Source organism: Petromyzon marinus, chromosome 16 (genome assembly GCF_048934315.1).
Source record: "Petromyzon marinus isolate PM22_M1 ecotype Great Lakes invasive population chromosome 16, UKy_Petmar_22M1.pri1.0, whole genome shotgun sequence".
Classification (NCBI taxonomy): domain Eukaryota; kingdom Metazoa; phylum Chordata; class Hyperoartia; order Petromyzontiformes; family Petromyzontidae; genus Petromyzon; species Petromyzon marinus.
The window spans coordinates 16,325,853-16,346,986 of NC_133682.1; the positions used below are offsets into that span (position 1 = coordinate 16,325,853).

General features: G+C 45.1%; 1 protein-coding gene and 1 long non-coding RNA gene across 2 annotated transcripts; both read right to left on the reverse strand.

Moving 5' to 3' along the window:
- Nucleotides 1-4,191: 4,191 nt before the first annotated feature.
- Nucleotides 4,192-5,755, reverse strand: LOC142924763 (uncharacterized). The gene is made up of 3 exons (XR_012941845.1): nt 5,658-5,755; nt 4,924-4,988; nt 4,192-4,271 (listed from the first exon to the last, which is right to left on the reverse strand). It is a non-coding gene; the product is annotated as an uncharacterized LOC142924763 (long non-coding RNA).
- A 2,874-nt stretch (nt 5,756-8,629) lies between these two features.
- LOC142924695 (exosome complex exonuclease RRP44-like) lies at nt 8,630-10,593 on the reverse strand. The gene is made up of 3 exons (XM_076067350.1): nt 10,461-10,593; nt 9,972-10,109; nt 8,630-8,818 (listed from the first exon to the last, which is right to left on the reverse strand). Exons 1-3 carry the CDS (start codon nt 10,548-10,550, stop codon nt 8,630-8,632), a joined length of 417 nt encoding a protein of 138 aa, XP_075923465.1. The 5' UTR covers nt 10,551-10,593.
- Nucleotides 10,594-21,134: the final 10,541 nt, after the last annotated feature.

Consider the following 21,134-nt stretch of genomic DNA (forward strand, 5'->3'; position numbering starts at 1 on the left):
AGTGCCTGGCTGCCTTCCAGCGTTGTCTATGGTTCGTCACACCTTTTGAGTTGTTCTGCCTCTAAGGGCGAGTGGAAACTATACGGCTACATCTCAAGATAAAGGTAAAAGGTGCAGCCCTGCAATTGCTCGCTCAGGCCAATACTGACATCGTTTCAAGACACCTCTGCTTCACAGTAGGGGGTAGCACATTCCCACCCATTTTGAGCATAATGTTCATCACAATAAGTCGACCTGATATTTCAACATTTCAGTGCTGGAATTTATCTAAAATTAAATACAGTACTACATTTATCGTGATGGTTTTTTGTTGCTTATTTCTGTGGAGTAGCTGGGAAACGAGCCGAGTCCTTCAACTCCCTACACTTGATAACACAGTATGTTCAATGTGGCTGCTGGATTTTGAAGCCAGGGTCCTAGCTGTAATCTCTGGGTCATAGGGTGACCCAGGTGACCCTTGCAAATGAGACTATTATGTTCTCTTGAGTTCTCACCCGGTTAAACCAAAAGACCTCAAACAAAAATTTGAGCCACCCGACGACCTCTGAATTCCTTGCGAGGAGGATGATATTGAAGGAAGGTTAACAGCAATCTAGAGACAGTAAAACCCCTCTTAAAGACGGTAATTGGTTCCACGAACACGAGCATTAAAGGATTTGGTCATTAAGCGAGTATAGGAAATGCGTGTTAAAAGCTTAATTCGTTCCGATAGCATCAAAAGTTTCCCTTGTTCACCCAAAAAACGTACTTTATAATATTTAAACAATGGATATTAATACATAAAGATACTAACATTATAAACACATCATATTAAAATAAACACTGTTAATAAATGCATGAATTCATTTTGATTTAAAACTTTCGTGACTGCAGGGATTCATATTCTTGGTTCTTTCGGTAAATTCACGTAGAAGGGAAACAATAAAATAATAAAAATATACAACAATAAAATTCTCACGACGTTTCCACTGCAACACAAGCAATCATCATCAGGTGTGAAAACCACAACAAGAAAATTTGAAAAAAGTGGCGGTTATTTTAACGTTAGCACCACAGAGAGAGATTTGATAAGCCATTTCGGGTCTTAATTGATTGATCACGCTTAAGGTGGCTGTCAGACCGCATCCATTATTTTTTGTCTCCCCCCTCCTCTTTTCCAAACATAGATGGACTCGTCCATCTGAACAAACTGTCAAATCTCTCTCCGTGGTGCTAACGTTAAAAATAACTGCCACTTTTTTCAAATTTTCTTGTTGTGGTTTTCACACCTGATGATGATTGCTTGTGTTGCAGTCGAAACGTCGTGATAATTTTATTGTTTTATATTTATTTTATTGTTTTCCTTCTACGTGGCATTAATTCATATTTACTGTACCTACAAGAGCCCGTCGTTAACAGAGAAATGGTCGGTTAAGCCTACACATTGAGCTCTATGGAGGCCCGTTGTTAAGCGATTAGTTAACAAGGGTGGTCGTTAAAAGGGGTTCTAACTCTACCTTTGATTTCGCCGCCTTCACCAAGATGTCGTAGTTGGAAGGCGGAGGCGCCGGGTGGCGTTGGAGCAGCGCACACTCGGGGAATTCGCCTACGATGCGCTCCGCCACGGAGATGTTGGCGAGCAACATGAACTCCTCCACCATCGAGTTGGTCTCCCTGTGTACACGCACCAGTTTCCGCGACCACAACACATCAACCACAAGGGTCAAGATTCTTTATCTTAGATTATTTTGCTGATAATAAATTTCCCACGTGATAAGCGACTTTGTTCAGCTATCATTTGTGGTCAGGGTTTTACTTGGTAAGATAAAAATAGTTTAGTTTTATTTGTATATTTGTTTAAGTTATTTGTTTACCTTTCCAATACTTTGCAATCCTAACGTGTGCTTGTATTGTTTGTTGTTGTAACGTTGTGACCTGCCCCAACTGGACATCTGTGAAAAAAGAGCTTTATAGCTCATCGGATTCTTCCAGTAGAAATATATATTTTGATTCTGATAGAGAGATCTGCACAACAGTCGGATCGCAGTCATGGGAGGTGTCTTGTTGACGAGACTCACTTGAGTTCCTTGGTCTGCAGGTCGATCGGGTCGTGGGTTTCGCTGTCCATGTGGAATCGGACCTCAGGGGATGCCAGAGTCAATGCCCTACGGGTGGAGAAGGGACATGAGCGATTATCATGTCCAGCCAAAACAACACAGAATCTTAATATAAGACACTTCACAAACTCAGATATTTGAGTTGAACATGCACAGCTCGTTAAGTCAATCCACTGCTGGATGAGGGCCGCCCCATGTCATACGGGTCGTGGGGTGGTTTTACCGTACTTAACCGTGGTGGTCAGTACGCGTTGGCAAAGGTGGGGGAGCACAGACATGGGAGCATTAAGAAGAGTAAAACAATTTATGTCACTGCATTGTCCTCTATTGCCCACAATGTAGCCCCGCAGCAGCCTGTAACACTCCAATCTAGAAGGATGTTATTAACCAGGTAAAACCTTAACTTCTTTATTGTTGCCTTCATTTCCGCATCTCCAGCTTCTTCAGCCTCCCACTCCCAGCCCCACTCACTCCCCCCCCCCCCCCCCGGCATTTTGCCGTGCTCGCCCCTTTAATCCCTCTAGCAGCACCCCACTTCCCCTACCCCACACCCCCCATCTCTATCTCTCCCCCCTTGCTCCCCCCCACTCTCTTACCTATATAGCCTCTTGTTACAACAGCCCTTTTTTGCCCACTTCAGCAATTGTTTCTGGCTGTGGTTGTCCCACCTGAAGAAGGACGCTTGTGTTGCGCCCGAAACGTCGTGATTTAATTTAGTTGTTATTTTATTTTATAGTTTTACCTACGTGACTTTACCGAAAAAAACCAGAGTATGAATCCTGTAACACTTGTTTGTGCATGATATTCACCCAAGCCTCATGCATCATGGGGTCAAAAAAGCAACAGGTGCAGCCTTGCAATTGCTTGCTCAAGCCACTGCTGGAAGAAGGGGGCTCCCATAAGAGGCGGCCCCTCTAAGGATACACCCTTTTACAGTCCCTCTCAATGTATTTTAGCCTACTCTTCCACGCTGGCCGGATGTCTTAGAAGACACGGGAGTAACCACACTTTACCGCGCCACAGGCGACCTGCCGATCGACTAAATGCGGTGCACACATTAATACGGCTCATCGCTCCAGTGGCGGTGGAGGGGATGAGGATCTTGACAATGAGTTACCCGTTTTGAATGCGCCTCTGCTTGAGGATCTTGGCCAGGGAGTTGAGGCCACGCAAGCTGCTGGTGACCGGATCCTTCCGCCCAGCGTCGTCCATCATTAGCTGAGCCTCTGCGTACGTCAGAGACGCCTGCGGGGATACGATGAACACACCACGGGTGAACCATGGGGTCCTCGCAATTACACAATGCCCACGCCTGATCCAAGCCCAAGCCAGAACTCAACAGATGTCTACGTGGCTCCCGATGACCACTGAGGGTTACGCTCACCCAAAGAAAGTAAAATTGATATATTTTTTTAATTCTCAAAGCTGGAATTTAACCAAATTTAGTGCAATGTAATTTGGTGGTCTTTCGTGCAGTGAGTTTAACACGTAGGCTTTCGTGACCAATATCATCCATAATACAGGTTGTTTGGGTTAGATTGTGTAAATACATAAATGTGTCGTTAAACCCGCCACCACCCGACACAGCCGACTAGTAAGGGTTGTCACATAAACAGAACGTGGCCAATTCGTCACTGGTACAACACACCGGTGTGCTGTACTCGTGACGAATTGGCATGTTCTGTTTACGTGACAACCCTTATTAGTTGGCTGTGTCGGGTGGGGGTGGGTTTAATGACACATTTACATATTTACACGATCTAACCTAAAAAAACAAACCTGTGTTTTGTGCAGTGATTGTTGACTGGACAGAGACCATCAACTCACTACTTTCATGTCCTACCTCGCACCTCCGATTAGCACAGTTGGCTACGTACAGTGCGAAAGAAGTTAAACATACATACTACCACTTGTGAACCCGTTTCATCTCGCTACACTTGTGAACTCAGAGGTGCAAGCTCAACGCTCTGACCTCTCAGCCATCCGGAAACCTCAACTGCACTAACATAGCAAGGCACCGATACAATACACGTGAAAGCAAACGAGAGTTTTACAAAAACTGAACGTCTGTGGGGGGGGGGGGGAATCACCTTGGAATTGATGATGCTCTTGGTAAAACGTGTGCTCACAATCTCAGCCTTTGGAGTCATCTCCCATATGCACGAGAACGCCAGCCTGCACGCACACAGCACATGCACCGTCGCCATTCACCGTCGAGTGGCAGAGTCGTCGACATTGGAGTGGTGCAGGGTGTTCACTCAGGAAAGCCTCGCAAAGTCTCGAGACTCTTTTTCAGGAGGGTCTTGCCAAGTTTTTGGTAGTCGAGTCATTCTTTCAGCAGCGGGATGTTTGGCCAAATACCGGTTTGGGTTGTTACAAATTACTCAACTGGAATATATATGTAGCAACCATTGTTCGACTGCAAAAGCTTTGCAGTACCCTCCCGAAGTTATGAGATTCAGTGAGGCTTTCCATGGTTAAGGATCATAGTAGTAATAACACGTTTATGTTAGCGATGAGAGGAAACCTGATAACCTGGAGTCAACCCATGCTAAATAGGGGGAGAACATACAAAATCTACATGGAAAGGCAACCAAGTCGGGCATCAATCTTAGGCCATTCTTGCTGTGAGACATGTGTTACCATTGTGCCATCCTGGTTTGGCTGCTTATGTATGTACACATGCTTGTGTGGATCTGTACAATGACACTTAAACAGTGCCACGCATCATGGGATTACATGTGCACCTGGCAACAACGCACGTTAGCTGCTGAGTATGGGTTGCAATGTGCACACTCGCGAGTTCACAGTTGTTGGTGCATCTCACCGGTCGACGTTGGATCTCAAGGAACACAGGTTTGAGCTCAATAACTCTGGCACCATATCAATCCTCTGCAGGCGCACAAACACATAAACGCAACAATTTCTCTGTCAATAAACACAATCTGGCAAATACATATGCACCAACTCAACGAGTGTTTTGCAAGCAAACCCACACATGATTAAGTCACCTGCAGGTAACTGTTCAGCAAGGGGATGTTTTCGCGAATGCCAGTTAAGATTGTATGGGTTTTATTTAGAGGAAATCTGATGAATCCAGAGGAAACCCATTCACTAACAGGGGGGAGAACAAACAAAGCTGCAAGCAAAAAGGCACAAGAGTTGAGTAATCAAACCCAGCGTCTCCTTGCTGCAAGGCACGAGTGTTACCACTGCGCCGATAGCCTGCCGCTCATGATGTCACGGTACATCATATTATAAGAAATCCACAAAAATCACCTCGTTTAAAACATCATGAGAGATATTTAGCATTGTTGTTGCACATTTTTTAAATTCTAATTCATTTTTAAGTTATCGTTATTCATACGGGAAGTACTGAAAAGCCCGCAAAAAAATGTGGTGAAAATGTCAAATACAATTACAAAGTTGTGGGGAAACTGGTACCGCGATGATCGTTACATCGTAATATTTTACATCATGTCGTAAAGTTAAGAATGAAAGGATGAAATCGGCGGGTCGTAAAACACTTGATATTGTGGCAAGAAGAAATCCACATCTCACCTTCTCACACAGGTAAACTGTGGTACCACGCAGAGATGCCTCCTCATCCAAGGCATTCCCCGGCCGGATAAAAAAGCTCACATCGGTGATGTGTACCCCAACCTAGAACACACATGAACACACCGTCACCACCCTCACATGCATGGATGTGTAATGACAGGGTGATACCTGCCGGCCTGTAAGGGTAATTAAGGTTATAGCTGTATTACATAATGCCTTATTATGAAGGGGCGTATCTGGGGTAAAGGTCAACGGCGGAGTCAGTTAAGAAGCTCCGGGAACCATCCCGAAGGGCCTAGAAGGTTCTAGAAAGGGGGCGTGGCCAGAGGTGGAGCTTGGCCACTCCAGGCAGATATAAAGAGCACCGAATCAGAACTTCGGGGCTGTTAGCGTGGGGTCTGGGTCCTGGTTGCGTCGCTACGGTCGTCATCTCTTCGTCTCCGACCACGTGGCTGGTTCTTCTGCAAGAGCAGCTCTGTCTCCGCCGCTACGCTCGTCAACCAGCCAGCGTAGCTACGCAGGACGCAAATGGGCTGCGTGTTTGTACAGCCTAGGTGTAGCCGCGTTACGAAGTGTATCGCCCTGTGTGCTTTTAATAAATAAGACGCCTTCTACTAGACGTCTGGCGGAAGTCGCTCACTCCACATGCATGCATAACCTCCACCATAGCCACTCCAACCAAAGCACAATAATGTGAAATGAAATGCACACCCATTACTACCTGGTGCATTCATTGTGAACCAGGCATTCGGCCAGTGACGTGGACACTTAGGCCAGTGGGGTCTTAGCCATGGCTTGGCTCAGGCTTGGCTCTCGCGCAACATGCATTGAGATTATTTCTATTATTTTGGCTGCTATAAATGTCCAAATGATGGGCCACTTTGTTGAGCTATTCAGTTGTGGCCAGGTCACTAATCAAAAATAAATCAATACCTCAGTGGGCTTTTCCTGGTAAGATGGGGATGGTTTAGTTGTATTTGTTTGTGTTTGGGTTATTTGTTGATCTTTCTTGTACTTTGCACTACTATTATGTTTTTGTACTGTTTGCTGTTGTAACGTTCTTACCCGCCTCTACTGGACATGTGAAAAATAGCTTTATAGCTCATTGGATTCCTCCAGTATAAATATTCTGATTCTAATTCTCAATAAGCCACATCAAAGCAACGCTTAAAACCCAAGCTGCCTCTAAGCATGGTTCCAGCCCTGAGCCTCCGTGTCCCTTGTGCCTCCACGTATATCTCTGCATGCTCCCAGCCACGCTCAGAATTTCCGTGAGCTGAGCCTGAGCCAAGGCACAGCTGAGCCACTCATACTTCTTTGGAGGCAACGGAGCAGATCAAGCCAGAACCAAGCCATGTTGAAGTCAGTCCTGAGCCGAGCAGAGACCAAGAATACGGGCACTAAGGCAACAATGTTTGGAAACTTAATAACAGGAATATTGTCCACCCCTTTGTCAATCCACTGCAGGATGAGGGCTTCTCCATGCCGTAATGGGTTGCGATTGTCATTTGACCTTGCTTTGTTACGATGGTCAATGCAGGTGGTGAAGGGGAGAACTTGGGCAGTTTTTTTTAGATATCACTCTGTACCGGTGTTAGCCATGACTGGAACTAAACCAGCTTGACAGGATGAATGTGCAGTGCACTTATCATTGTGCCACTTAAACTCCCCTTGTAACCTCCGCTAGCATTGACAAAACCATGAAAGGAATAGGCACGAATTACCGCGACCGTGACCACAATTACCACCACCAAATGAATACCTCGGTGTTCCCATTGTCGAGCGGTTTGCAGTGTAGGGCATCGTCGATGTCTGTGCAGCCTGGAGGATCCACACTGCAGATGGACAACGCACGAAGGTCCTCCCTGCCAGCCTGGTCCTTGTACGGGACACACACAGCACCAGGTTCAACAAAACGCTGCCTTACAACAAACAAAACACAGGGTGAGCCATACATGGGTAAACCAACTTCATTCTAATGGCGTTCTATCTTCTCAATAGGCGACTGAATATTCTGAAAGTACAGTCCGTTCTCCTATAACTCCGCGTGTTTTCATATCGTGAATTAGATATAATGCGATGAATGCATTAGGGAACACATTTTTTCATAACATGGATGCGAATTGGATAAAAGGCGATCGAGTGAACAGAACTGCGTTGTGCGAGGCAGAATAAGCGGTTGTACGGTTGCCTCGGTGTAGCATCACACAAGGCGGGATGTTTCTGGATGCTTCTAGATGCTACTCACGTACCCGAAGTCTTTGTTAAGCCTGCGTACGCATCTCACGTGTTATCGCGGACTGTGCTTTACCCTATATTATTTATGCGATTTTTCCACAATTCGGTGTTCTTCAGGAACGCAAGTACAGCGTTATAGGAAAAAAGTCTGTAGTCCCCTTGCTCCATTCATTTATGTACTGGACCATCTCCACGGCTACTGCAAAGTCCTCCATATCCTGGCTCACCACTTTGATCCGCATCTCTCGAGGCCTGCCTCTCGGGTCTCCGCCCTGGTGCTTCCATAAGTCCATCGCCTTCATTCCTCCGATGTGAATTTCCTCTCTTCTTACGATGATGTGTCCGAGCCATCGACTTTCTTTCAGGTCGACGGCTTTTCTATATACGGTCTGCGGTAAAGGCGTAGAGCCCCGTGGCTTCTCGTTCATGACAGTGCAACGGAAGGACCTCGACTGGAGGGAGAGCTCCAGAGAGGTCCTCTAGAAGGTATTCTACGCAGGCCAAACATCTTGAAACTATTGCGGTTTGACAGCACGATGATGATTATGGGGGGTGTTTTCGCATTTGTCTATTGTCGGGGGCCTATACGTCGGGGGCCACACGTCATGGGCCACACCAAAGGCCACCCAGGGGCCACCAGTGGCCCGTGGGCCTTGTAATAAAGAACATTGAAGTAAAGGATTCTCACATGCACGACCGAACACACCAACACACCGCAGGCATAAGAATTGAACTCAATCGATGAATTGACATATCGTCACACGTCTCATGCGTACCTCTGCTGTGATGCTGAACGTGGGAGGGGGCAGGCATGCAAGTACGGCCTGGCTGAAGGGCTGGTGTGGCACGTCGTGCTCCAGCAGCAGCACCTCCGTCTCCGTCTCCTTATCCCCACATTCGCCCAGAGAGCGCACAAAATGGCCCTGCACAAGCACACCGACGATTAGCACGGTTGTCTACATATGGTACGGAAGAAGTTCAACATGCATATGCACATACGTGGCCAATCGTCACCGGTATCCCTTTTCCACTGGTACATTGGAACCCAGACAGTGCAGATCTCTCGAAGTGTCTGTGGTCACCCACTGGCTTTTTGCCGTGTCGAACCAGAACCAAACCGTAGTATGCTGGCCCCACAAGGCATCCAAATATATCCGGGGGCCGAGCAGGGCCAGGGGCGGGGCTAGCGACACGTTAATTGTGTGACGGCAGTCAGTACACCGCGGGGACGTGGCACCACAGCGTCATCTGCACGTGCCTAGCCTTGTTCAAAGCATTGACCGTCCATGGCATGGATCCGCTTTTGCAGTGGATAAACAACCTGCAGCCTACTAAACCGTGCCAGCCATGGTGTCGCTCGGTTGTGCAGTGGCAAATAGGTATGAAAAGCACAACTACAATGCCAACCTTGTACCTAACGTACATTATATAGAATATTAACCGACATCTGTTTAAACAAAGATACAACCCAAATAATACATCTTAACAATATATTTAACTTTTCACCAATTTTGTTTCTCATTGTGTTAATGGTATCGCACAAGACAAGCAATCTATACAAACCCTTCGTGGTCAAGGACGACCCACAGGAGCAGACATAACAGAGCTACTTCTAAGATCCATTGAAGTGAAATGCAGTCCAAATTGTAGGGGGGCAGTGCTTTTCCAACCACTCTGCCAATCAAAGTAATGTTCATCACATGGCAGTCAAACGCAGTAGTTTTCTCAGAGATGGAAATCAAACAATCGAAGTGCACGACCAAATTTAATATCGTTTTTGGTACAGTTATTGGTGACTGGGCTGAGACTATCAACTTACAACACCTTAATAACCTAGGTTGAATCACAGGTGAGTTTGCCATGCTTTCAAACAAAAAAATATCACAGTGGTGCCACTTCATCCACCCTGACTTCCAATTCACCGTGTCACCGTTCGTGTTTTGGGTTCGACGGCTGTATTGCATACAGATCCGCGTGGCCGCGCGTCAAGTGACAGAAGGATGAGCCCGACGATGCCGACCACGGGACAGACGGGTGAGGTGTCACGGCGTCCGGGGCGTCACGGTGCAGTCGTACGTTCAGGTAGCGGGAGTGTCGCAGCCAGCCACCGATGGCCACCACGATGCGGTGGGCCTGCAGGGATGCTGCTTGTCTTGTCTCCACCCGCACTCGTGGCATGCGGCGGTCCGCGGGCGTGAACAGGTGGCGGGTGGCCTGCAACACGCCCAAAGAGCCCCCAGTAAGGCATTCAACAAACTGTTTGGGCAAGTGCCGTCAGCACACACCTATTCAAGCTGGTACGGCAAACGACGGGGTGGGTACGGCCAGCACCATGCCCGACCGCCTTTGTCTCCACAGCGCTGATGTTTACATGCCACATCAGAGACTCATTTATGGCCGAGTCGACCTAGGGAAGGGCCCAAGACAGGTTCAGACATTTGGCGCTGTTTATTGGTTATGAGCGATAAATATAATCCAACTCGGGTCCCAGGATTCGTAGCGCAGCGCGCTAACCGCTACATTACCGCTCCCCACACGTACACACACACATGCAGATCAGCCCACCTCCTTGATTGGGCTGGGCATGAGCATGCCGCACAGCGGCCTCGAGTTCCGCTTGATGATGCCGACCACTTTGCCAGTGGGCCGACGCATCTTCCCACTTTCGGCTTTCAGCTGGAGACCAAAACAAAGGACAAACATCGTGTTGCGTAATCTAAGCAAGAGCGACGACAGCAGCAGCAGCTGGGATAGCACCGGGAGATGACAACGCAAACTCAAATGAGCACTCACCACAGTAGCATCTCTCTCACACACTGAAATAATGAAATAACTATTTTTTTTACCAACTCACTGCATAACACAATACAATTTGGCTTGAAGGGGAAGGAGCAATCCAAAACAATAGCGCTTAACCTGCGGATGTGGTTTCATGCTGTGTCTCATCAATGTCAATAATGAGACTGACGCTTTGTTAAAATGACAAAAGATCACAGTGAGGAGTCCTCCGTAAATATTTATAAGTTAAAACAGTTCTGGCGATTGATAGAATCAACCGGAACACGCCCATCAGATACCACACGTTTAAAAAAAAAACGCGTAAGCTTTTGCGACCAATATTATCTACAACAAAGGTTACCCTCCCATCTAATTCACAATTTGATGCTTAATCTCTCGATTCTTTATGATTTCACTGATTGACATTTTCTCTTACCTGCTTAGCACATCAGTCACCCTATATGTGTTTAATGTTTACGTAACGTTTTAATAAGTATAACTGTGCAATGATCAGCCTATAAATAATCTGCCCAAGCCAACTTGCACTACATGCGATTTAATATCTAACACTTGTTTATGTTTGTGCAATATTGTCGACTTTTCATAAACCACAGTTGTCTTCGTGCCAATTTCAATTAACTTCATTGCTGTACTTTATTATGTTTTGCATTTTGTCACTGTGGTATGTATGCATGTAGAACTTATTTCGCACCGTACACAGCCAACCATGCTAATCGGAGGTGCGCGGAAAGGACAACAATCTAAATACAAAAATCAGTTCTAAAGAAATTAGTTTTCAATATAGAGGCCACCCTGTGACCCAGGTCACTCTCGCAAATGATACGTGTCCTGATCTCTTGAGTTCTAATTAAGTTAATTAAAATAAACATTAAAAAGGAGCTCAGACCGTGGAAGCGCCACCGTGTTGAGCCTGGATATGCATAACAGGTGGTATAGGCTCTGCGCCAAAATGGCAGGCAGCAGAGCGCAGTACAGCAAAATGAACTGTTGTCCTGTCCTTCTATGCTCCTGATCTATGCCCCCCCCCGTTCACCAACCCGCATCGAAGTATGGTCAAATAACCCCTACGTACATACAAAAATAGTATGAAATGATTAGCACTCCTGACTTGATTTTGAAGTAATGTAATGTAAAGTCATTTAATAAACGCAAAATCAAGCTAACAGCATCTCTAATGTGGATTGTTGTCTGGTCACACGGTGTTCATTATGTTTAAGGTCTCTCTTGAAGTGGTTGAGTTTTTGTTGTTATTCTTTGTTTAAACTATATTAAAACTATAATCTTAGTTTTTTTTTTCGGTAAAGTCACGTTGAAGGGAAACAACAAAATAATAAAATATATAAAACAATAAAAAATTCTCACGACGTTTCGAACATAACTCAAACGGTCGTCTTCAGGTGTGTTGGTTTGCATACATTTATTTTTAAACGGTGCATTTATAGTTAGACGTTAACAAAGTCGTAATTAATCGCAGTAACAGTTCTATTTCCGATAGTCTGAAATCCGTTTTAGCTAAAGGTCTAAACTTTGCAGTCACACCTAAACACATACCAGTTAATGATATAATTGCCCAAGTAGACGTTGCTCTCAGGGGCCTGGGTCACATCGCTGCAGACGTAGCAAGATCTGAAATCGCTGCAACCCTCAAAAACGCTAAGATGCCAGCTAGCAACCTCAGCAAAGATGAGCGTTTTGAATTATATAAATTAAAAAAGAGGAATGATATTGTAGTCCTCTCAGCTGACAAAGGCAATGCTACTGTCATCATGGATAAAATAGAATACAACAACAAAATTAAAGAATTACTCGACGATGGTAGTTATACAAAAATAAAAAGAGATCCCACCAACAGCCTCGTCACACAAACCAACAAAATAATTTCTGATTCAACCGCATTAATTGATCAATCTAAACAGTTTTCGTTGAAACCTTCTGCTGCCAGGCCACCAAGATTATACGGCTTACCAAAAATACATAAAGTAGATACACCCCTTCGTCCCATAGTCTCTACTATCGGCTCCCCCACCTACAAACTAGCTCGTTTTTTGTCTGAAATCCTGCGTCCTTTCACTGGAAAGACCACCTCTGTGGTACAAAATTCGACTCACCTGGTATCGACAATCAAGGGTATTTCCCTGTCCCCAGACGACCTGCTTATCAGTTTTGATGTAGTTTCCTTATTCACCAAGGTTCCTGTACCTGACACCATTGCAATCATTGAAGACTTGGTTCATCAAGGACTAAACACTGAGGTACCCCCCCTGGTGAGACACTGTTTAACCAATACATACTTCACTTGGAATGGAACTTTCTACAAACAAACTGAGGGCACCCCAATGGGCTCCCCCCTTTCTCCAGTTATAGCTAACATTTTCATGGAGAAATTTGAGACTGACGCCATCCAGACTGCCACTCTGCGCCCAACCTTATGGAAGAGGTACGTGGATGACACTTTTGTCATCTGGCCACATGGCCGGCTTGCTCTAGACCAATTCTTCGACCACATCAATTCCATACACCCAGCCATCAGATTTACCATGGAAGTCGAAATAGATGGCAAGATACCTTTTTTGGATGTCCTAATTAAAAAGAGACCTGATGGTTCAATGAGCCACTCTGTCTACAGGAAAGCTACCCATACGGATGCTTATCTGAAACCGGATTCCCACCACCATCCATCACAGAAGAATTCTCTCATCAAGACTCTGTATCATAGAGCCCAATGCATATCCGACCAGGAACACATAAGCAGTGAACTCAAGCACGTACACCAAGCTCTTAGGGCTAATGGTTACTCCGACTATACAATCCGCAAAGCTATCACTCAAACCATGAAGAAGAACCCTCTTGAGGAGCCTTTCAAAACCATCACTTTACCCTACATTGCGGGGGTCACAAAAAAGATCTCCAAAATCCTGAATAAACACAAGATCCAGGTCCGTTTCAACACATTACATAAAATCCGTGATCTGGTTCCGTCTGTAAAAGATGTGATTCCGGACATACAATACCCTGGTGTCTACAAACTAAGTTGCCTCTGTGGTAGTAGTTACATTGGAGAAACCAAACGCCATGTCTCGGACCGCATTCGTGAACACAAAGCAGACCTTAAACACGGTAGGACCAACACCTCGGCCGTGGCAGATCATTGTTCTAATTCAGTAGGCTCACATGCCATTGACTTTTCCAAGACAGAGGTTCTTTGTAAGCCATCTGGCTTCCATGAGAGATTCGTTCATGAGGCTATCCACATATACAAGCACAGAGACAATTTCAACCGAGAAGATGGATTCTATCTTAGCAATCATTGGAAAGATTTGATAAACCATTTCAGGTCTTAATTGATTGTTCACGCTTACAGTGGCTTTCAGACAGCATACATTATAAAAAATTTCGTCTCCCCCCTCCTCTTTTCAGAATATAGATGGGCTAGTCCTAAATAAACTGCCAAATCGTTGCGCGTGGCGCTAACGTTTTTATAAATAAATAAATGCGCCGTTTAAAAATACATTTATGCAAACCAACACACCTGAAGACGACCGTTTGAGTTATGGTCGAAACGTCGTGAGAATTTTTTTATTGTTTTATATATTTTATTATTTTGTTGTTTCCCTTCAACGTGACTTTACCGAAAAAAACTAAGAATATGAATTACTGCAGTCACGAAAGCTTTAAATCAAAATTTATATTAAAACTATTTAAAAACTATAAACTAAATAACTTTATCAGGTAAGGACCCTGAGAGCTCTATAGCTCTTTTTAAGTGACCTGGCCACAAATGATCGTTCAGTGAAGTATCTTATCACATTTGAAATTGATAGCAGCCACATACTCTAAGTGCATGTCAGATTGTAACTGTGGAGGGAAAAGCCGGAGGACCTGGAGAAAAATCCATGCGACCACGGGGAGACACGCACACTGCAGGTGTCTGGGTTTGATTTTGGTTCGGCAGTGTTGACGCTCCATTCAACACATCCTCTTCATTCTCTTCTGCAACGTCCCCTGCGACGCCCTCATCGTGCAGGACCAGCGAGGAGGGGGCAACCCAGCGCTCCTCGGGGAACATCTCCACGCACACGATGTCGTCGTGCATCGCGCGGTTTAAATGCTGCAGCCCCTGGATCAACACCTGCACGCAGACAAAAAAGATCCCCCGTATAGTCTTAACAGACCGCTGGGCCAAGTGCTGTTAGTGAGCAGCATATACAGTAAAACCTTGGATTGCGAGTAACTTGGTCTGCGAGTGTTTTACAAGACAAGCAAAATTTTTAATAAATATTAATTTGATAAACGAGCGAGGGTCTTGCAATACGAGCAGCTTTGTACTGCCGAGCGTCACGTGATCACAACTGATATACGAGTGCTTTGATATACGAGTGCTTTGGATTACAAACACGTTTCCGGAACGAATTATGCTCGCAATCCAAGGTTTTACTGTACAAGAGTTTTAATACCACGAATAAACAATTTAAAATGTAGGACTATGAGCCCATGAATCTTCTGAAACCAATGTTTTTCAGTAACATATGTTCAAGTAGGGCAATTTCTAGACTGGGTTTTTTTTTTCCAACAAAGGGCCAATGTACCTAATTGTTATTTAACGTTACATTTTGGAGGTGGAAATAGACCATTCATTTTGTTAACAAAGTAGTCACAACCATCATTAGACCTCCTTTGCCAGTACCAAAATATAATAGGGTTTTTCCCCTTTTTTCTGGCAACAAAACTGAAACCTCTTACAAGGAATCAGGTGTGCATTAACCACAATACTTGTGGTCAAAATGCAAACAAAAACACACTGATAATATTTGCAATATATGCGTACGCCTTTTGGCGTCCTCTGGTCTCGCACCAATTGGGTCGAGGCTCAAAAGAAAGCCGTCCCTGGTGTGAACCAATCAGTCTCAAGGACAATGCATATATTATCATAGTGTGTTTTTTGTTTGCATTTTGACCACAAGTATTGTGGTTAATGCACACATGATTCCTTGTAAAAGGTTTCAGTTTTGTTGCCAGAAAAAAAAGGGAAAAACCCTATTATTAAAGTAGTCACAATTAACGTATATACTGTAGTTGTGGTGGCGTAGCTATCGAGTGTGCAGGCAGTGCAACTGCACCAAGACTCACAGGCCGGGGGGGCAGGAGCCAGGCTATGACACCTACGTAGGGTGCAAAAGACGTTCAAAATACAAATATTTTAGCCCAGTAGCTCTTAACCTTTACTGCAGCCTTGCAGTAAAGGTTAAGAGCTACTGCTCATGCCAAGAACGCTATGCCACTGCTTAATTATAAATTTGTTTTAAAAACTCACACAGATACGATCGGACAGCATTGTTCCTTCCAGACGCAGGCTTGTGAAACGTGTACCTCTTTATCACTGTCACCGTCCCCTCGCACCCTCAGAGTCCCCTCCAGGTAATTCTCACGACTCGCAAGGAAGGTTCCCTGGACAAACCGGCCGGAGCGCACACCTTGCTGCAGCTGGGACAGCGGGAGATGTTCGGGGAAGATTACCCGGGACTCCACCACATCCTGCACACGTACACAGCAACCGCCATCACGTAACGAGACGAAGGATCCAGTCTGATTTATCTCAGAGCAGTACGGCCACCCGTGTTAGAGAACGTTCCACAAAAGCGGATATCATAGAGCTACCTCTAGAGTTTCACCCTTCCGTCTCTGCTTTTTGGTAAATATGCCACGTTATAAATCTAGGATTTATTTGATTGATTGACCATTGATGGTGAGGATGAGACGTTCTAAATGGGAGCTGTTTAACACGTGTTCTTTTGCGACCAATATTATCCATAATAAAGGTTTTTTGGGTAAGAGCGCGTAAATGTGCGTAGTTAACCCGGCACAGACAATTAGTAAGGTTTGTTACGTAAAACAAAACGTGTAAATTAGTTACTACTGCAGCACGCCAGTGTATTGGAGAGTAAACCCACAACACTTACAAATCGAGTATATCGTTTCCCTGGCGATTACAACCAGCGAAACGTCGTACTCAGCGCAAGGCAAGTGTCCCTTTCTTCAGTGAGGCAGCTGGATGCAACGCGGAAGTGAGGGGTCGGACAAGGGTACAGGCCCGCACCATAAATATGAGGGGGGCGGCAGAGCTGATGCACGCATACGGAGTCTCACCTGCTCCGAGGCCAGTGCCAGACGGTCAATCAACTCAGGGTTGTCCAGCAAGCTGCGCACGTATTCCTCCACTGGGGGTACACAGACACGCGCAGATAAACGCAGAAATTATAATTGGCGACACGATTTACCGGACGATTTAGAGTGCCACCCAAAATGTAAATGTGTTACTTTTCAAGTCATGCCTGCTGGATTTATTAATTTTCCTGTTTAACTGAAGCACTGTTTAACAAGAGGCACTACAGACTTGATTCAAAGCTTTCGTGACTGCAGGAATTACTCTTTGTTTTTTTTCGGTAAAGTCACGTATAAATAAGAAATAATAAAATAACATAATAGCGTACGACGTTTCGGTTGCAACACAAGCAGCCATCATCAGGTACAGAAGAGCCAAATTTACGAGAGAGAGGAAACACATAACCCCATATGTATATACAGACACACAAGTAGGGGGAAACTAACACAGATACAACAGGGGACACAGAGAGAGAAGCATACCAAACAAACAGTATTTAGCAAAATTTGGAAACCATATAAAGCAACACAGACGGTCGGTCAAAACACAATTAACGCATAGTCTGGTTGATTACGCTATTACAAAGATTGATGAACTGCAAGTTAAGTATGAAATTTTGTGGTGGGTCCACACACTAATCATAATAATAGGTAACAGTAGAAATGAGTAACACTGGTCAGGTATAGTGGCTGCTGTTATAGATGTGACCTTGGTAAATAAATAAAAAATACATTTTGATTTAAAGCTTTCGTGACTGCAGGCATTCATATTCTTGGTTCTTTCGGTAAAGTCACGTAGAAGGAATGATTGATTGCTTGTGTTGCAGTCGAAACGTCGTGAGAATTGTATTGTTTTATATTTTTATTATTTATCTTCTACGAGACTTTACCGAAAGAACCAAGAAAATAAAAAATAGTTTAGTATTTTTTTTTATCATTGGTGTGGTCCCCTTATGCACCACGGGTCACACCTGATTGGGCTCTCACCTAGTTCAGGAGCAATGATTTTCCTACCTTACCAGTTGAGGTGAGGAAGGTGAAGTGAGAAGTAAAATTGCCTGACCTCACCTGGTAGAGGAGGACAAATCTGTCTCTCACCTGATTCAGGAACCCCTCATCCATATGATGAAGTGGTGCTGGACACCTGTGAAAAAGAGCTTTATAGCTCATCGGATTGATCCAGGAAAAATATTCAGATTATGATGCTGCCATAATGTGACGGTTATCACACTGGGCTTGGCAACCCAAATGCCGCCGGTTCATCCTCCAAGCGCGGCAGGTGATTGAACCGTTTCTTAAATCCCCCCTCACTGGCCCTGCCGTTGTCCACTCAGCACTGTCAATGGGTAGTCCATCGGCAGGTCGTGTGTGGTGGGGTAAAATGTGGGTTACTCCCACCTCTTCCAAACGTCTGGCTCAACAACATATCCTCCAGAAGGGAGCTTGCAGTGGCACGAGCCAATATATTTTCAGGGCTGCCTGCACCTTAACCTTCAACCTTTTAGAGTGAGATGGTGGTTTGAGTGAGATGGTGGTTTGAGTGAGATGGTGGTTTGAGTGAGATGGTGGTTTGAGTGAGTTGGTGGTTTGTGTGAGATGGTGGTGGTTTGAGTGAGATGGTGGTTTGAGTGAGATGGTGGTGGTTTGAGTGAGTTGGTGGTTTGAGTGAGTTGGTGGTTTCAGTGAGATGGTGGTTTGAGTGAGATGGTGGTTTGAGTGAGATGGTGGTTTGAGTGAGTTGGTGGTTTGAGATGCTGGTTTGAGATAGTGGTTTGAGTGAGTTGGTGGTTTGAGTGAGATGGTGGTGGTTTGAGTGAGTTGGTGGTTTGAGTGAGATGGTGGGTTGAGTGAGTTGATGGTTGAGTGAGTTGGTGGTTTGAGTGAGATGGTGGGTTGAGTGAGTTGATGGTTGAGTGAGTTGGTGGTTTGAGTGAGAGTGAGTTGGTGATTTGAGTGAGATTGAGTTGGTGGTTGAGTGCGTGAACGGGTGAGTTTGTGAGCATAAGATGTCCTAAACTATTCATATATAGTGACGCTTATACACCTCACCTGGCTGTTTGTACTGGTTGGCAAGGTAAAAATTGTAAATTTAAGAAAATTGCGCCACTGTTTCAAACGCTGCGATGGGAAAACGAACCAGTAACTTCTGGATTGCAAGTTCAGAGTGCAAACCGCCCGTTACTTCAGGGTAGCGTTTCTCATAACCGCCACTGATTTTTTTTTATTGTTCACCTCTGCTTGCGAGCACACTGTACACTTAACTAACTCTGCAGATGTAAAACCCAGAGTGTGTGCCCACTCATGCACCTCTTACCTCTTGCTGACACCGCATGCATGATGCACGAGTACTGTCTGGGTTTTTTGGGCCGGGGAGAAGGGGAGCCCCATGGGGTGGACTCCGGAGGGTTGTAGCCTGGAATCTGTGACAGCGGACACACAAGATGGCACAAGCGTACAACAAAGATGAAGATCACCCAAATAAGCCTTAACAGACTGTGCTGCTGTTAGGCGGCATGGCCCACGAGGAGGTGGGTGGCCAGCACTACGCGCATGCAGCCACCTCTGTCTCCCCAGTGCTCATGTCTACACACTGCACCAGGTACTCATTTAAGACAGAGTTTACCTAGGATAGGGACAACACCGGTTGAGATAAGGCAGACTGTCTGCCTCAGCAGCTGTCCCCCTCTCTTTTTTTCTTCCTGATGACAAAAGCTTGTGTTGTGATCGAAACGTCGTAGTTTTTTGTTATTTTTGGTTATTTCATTTGAACCTATTTACGTGACGTTACCGAAAGACCCAAAGAATGTCTTCCTGCAGTTACAAAAGCTTTAAGTCAAGATTTATTATTACATTTGTTTACTGTGCAAAAACTCAAGACTTCTTCATGAGGGTCCTGCGAAGTTTTTGCTGTCACTGTGTAGTCCCAATTGAGTAATTTGCAGGTGATTTTTCAGTATTGGGATGTTTTGCCCAATGCCAGACTCGTTGTATTGGGTATTTTTTTACTATGGGAGGAAACTCGAGAACACGGAGGAGACCCAGAAGAGGGGGAGAACATACAATCTTCACACACTCACACATTCACGCTAACTCACTCGCTCACACACTCACTCAAACACTTCATTGCACTTACACACTCTGACGAACAGAGGGAGAGAAGATGACAACTCCACGCCGAAACGCGCCCGAGTCGGGAATCAAACCCAGCTTTCTTGCTGCAAGGCGCAAGGGTTACTTACCAATGTGCCACCATGCCGCCCATGGCGATTCGTAAACTACATCAGTACCAGTTTCCATGGACTGGGGGCAGCTGCCCCTGTGCAGCCACAGCCTTGCAAGCGGGCTTTACCCTGCCAAGTGGGTTTGTGATGTTATTAGGCAGCTTCCCCGATGGAATAATTTGCGAGTAAATTTCTCAAATTTGGGTAATTACACCACACAACACTTGGCCGACTCTCTTTTTCTAATCATGTACGTGTTCGCTCTAACTGTGTCTACTGCGAAGTAGACCGCGTTATTAACCAGAGCGGCCACCGACTTCATTTCAGTGTTAAATATTACGGACGGTACATTATACACTAAATACAACTTTAAAAAATGACAATACTGCACGTATATACATCACTCCATTCAGAGTCTTCGAGATTGGATTGGTAAGTACGGTACAGTAAATAGGTTACATTTTACAGTAGGATATTTATTTCTGTGTATTTGTATGTTTATTCACACCAATTTCATATAGTAAACTAATTTAAAAGACAACAAAACATTCACAACATTTAAAAACAATGCTATGCAAGAATGTGCAAAAAATTAGCTTTTTAAAATTATTATGTAGTGAATATCCGGCGTTGTTAAAAAATTTGGCGTCCCCTTCCCCCCCGTAGCCGCCGAATAATCGATGATCTACTATAGATACTCTATAGTTAGGGCATTTCTGAATCGTCCGGGCTTCCTTGTGCGCCGCAGGCTGGGACGCGTCGTCGTCGGAGAGAGAAGCGATCGTGAGCGACTCTACTCCATCCGGGGTGGACAACCTCCCGAGCTTCTCGGAGCAGGTCGCGAGCGGTATGGCCTTCCTCGCTCACAAGAACGTGAGTCGCGAGAGGAGTGAATCAGCAGTGAGCCTCTCTCCTCGGTTAAAAGAGTGGTGGAACATAATGATGAAAATACGTGATGATTTTAACCTGTCTCTGTGTCTCTCTGTATGTATCTCCGTGCCTGTCTGTCTCTATCCCTACAGGGCCATGACCATCTTTAAGAACCTCCGGAAATTCACCT

Coding starts and splice junctions, on each gene's coding strand:
- LOC142924695 (XM_076067350.1), bottom strand. CDS start 10,550: ATGCGTCGGCCCACTGGCAAAGTGGTCGGCATCATCAAGCGGAACTCG. Junction 10,110..10,460: donor TGCCCAGCCCAATCAAGGAG/GTGGGCTGATCT, acceptor GGCGTGTTGCAG/GCCACCCGCCACCTGTTCAC. Junction 8,819..9,971: donor GACACTCCCGCTACCTGAAC/GTACGACTGCAC, acceptor GTGCTTGTGCAG/GGCCATTTTGTGCGCTCTCT.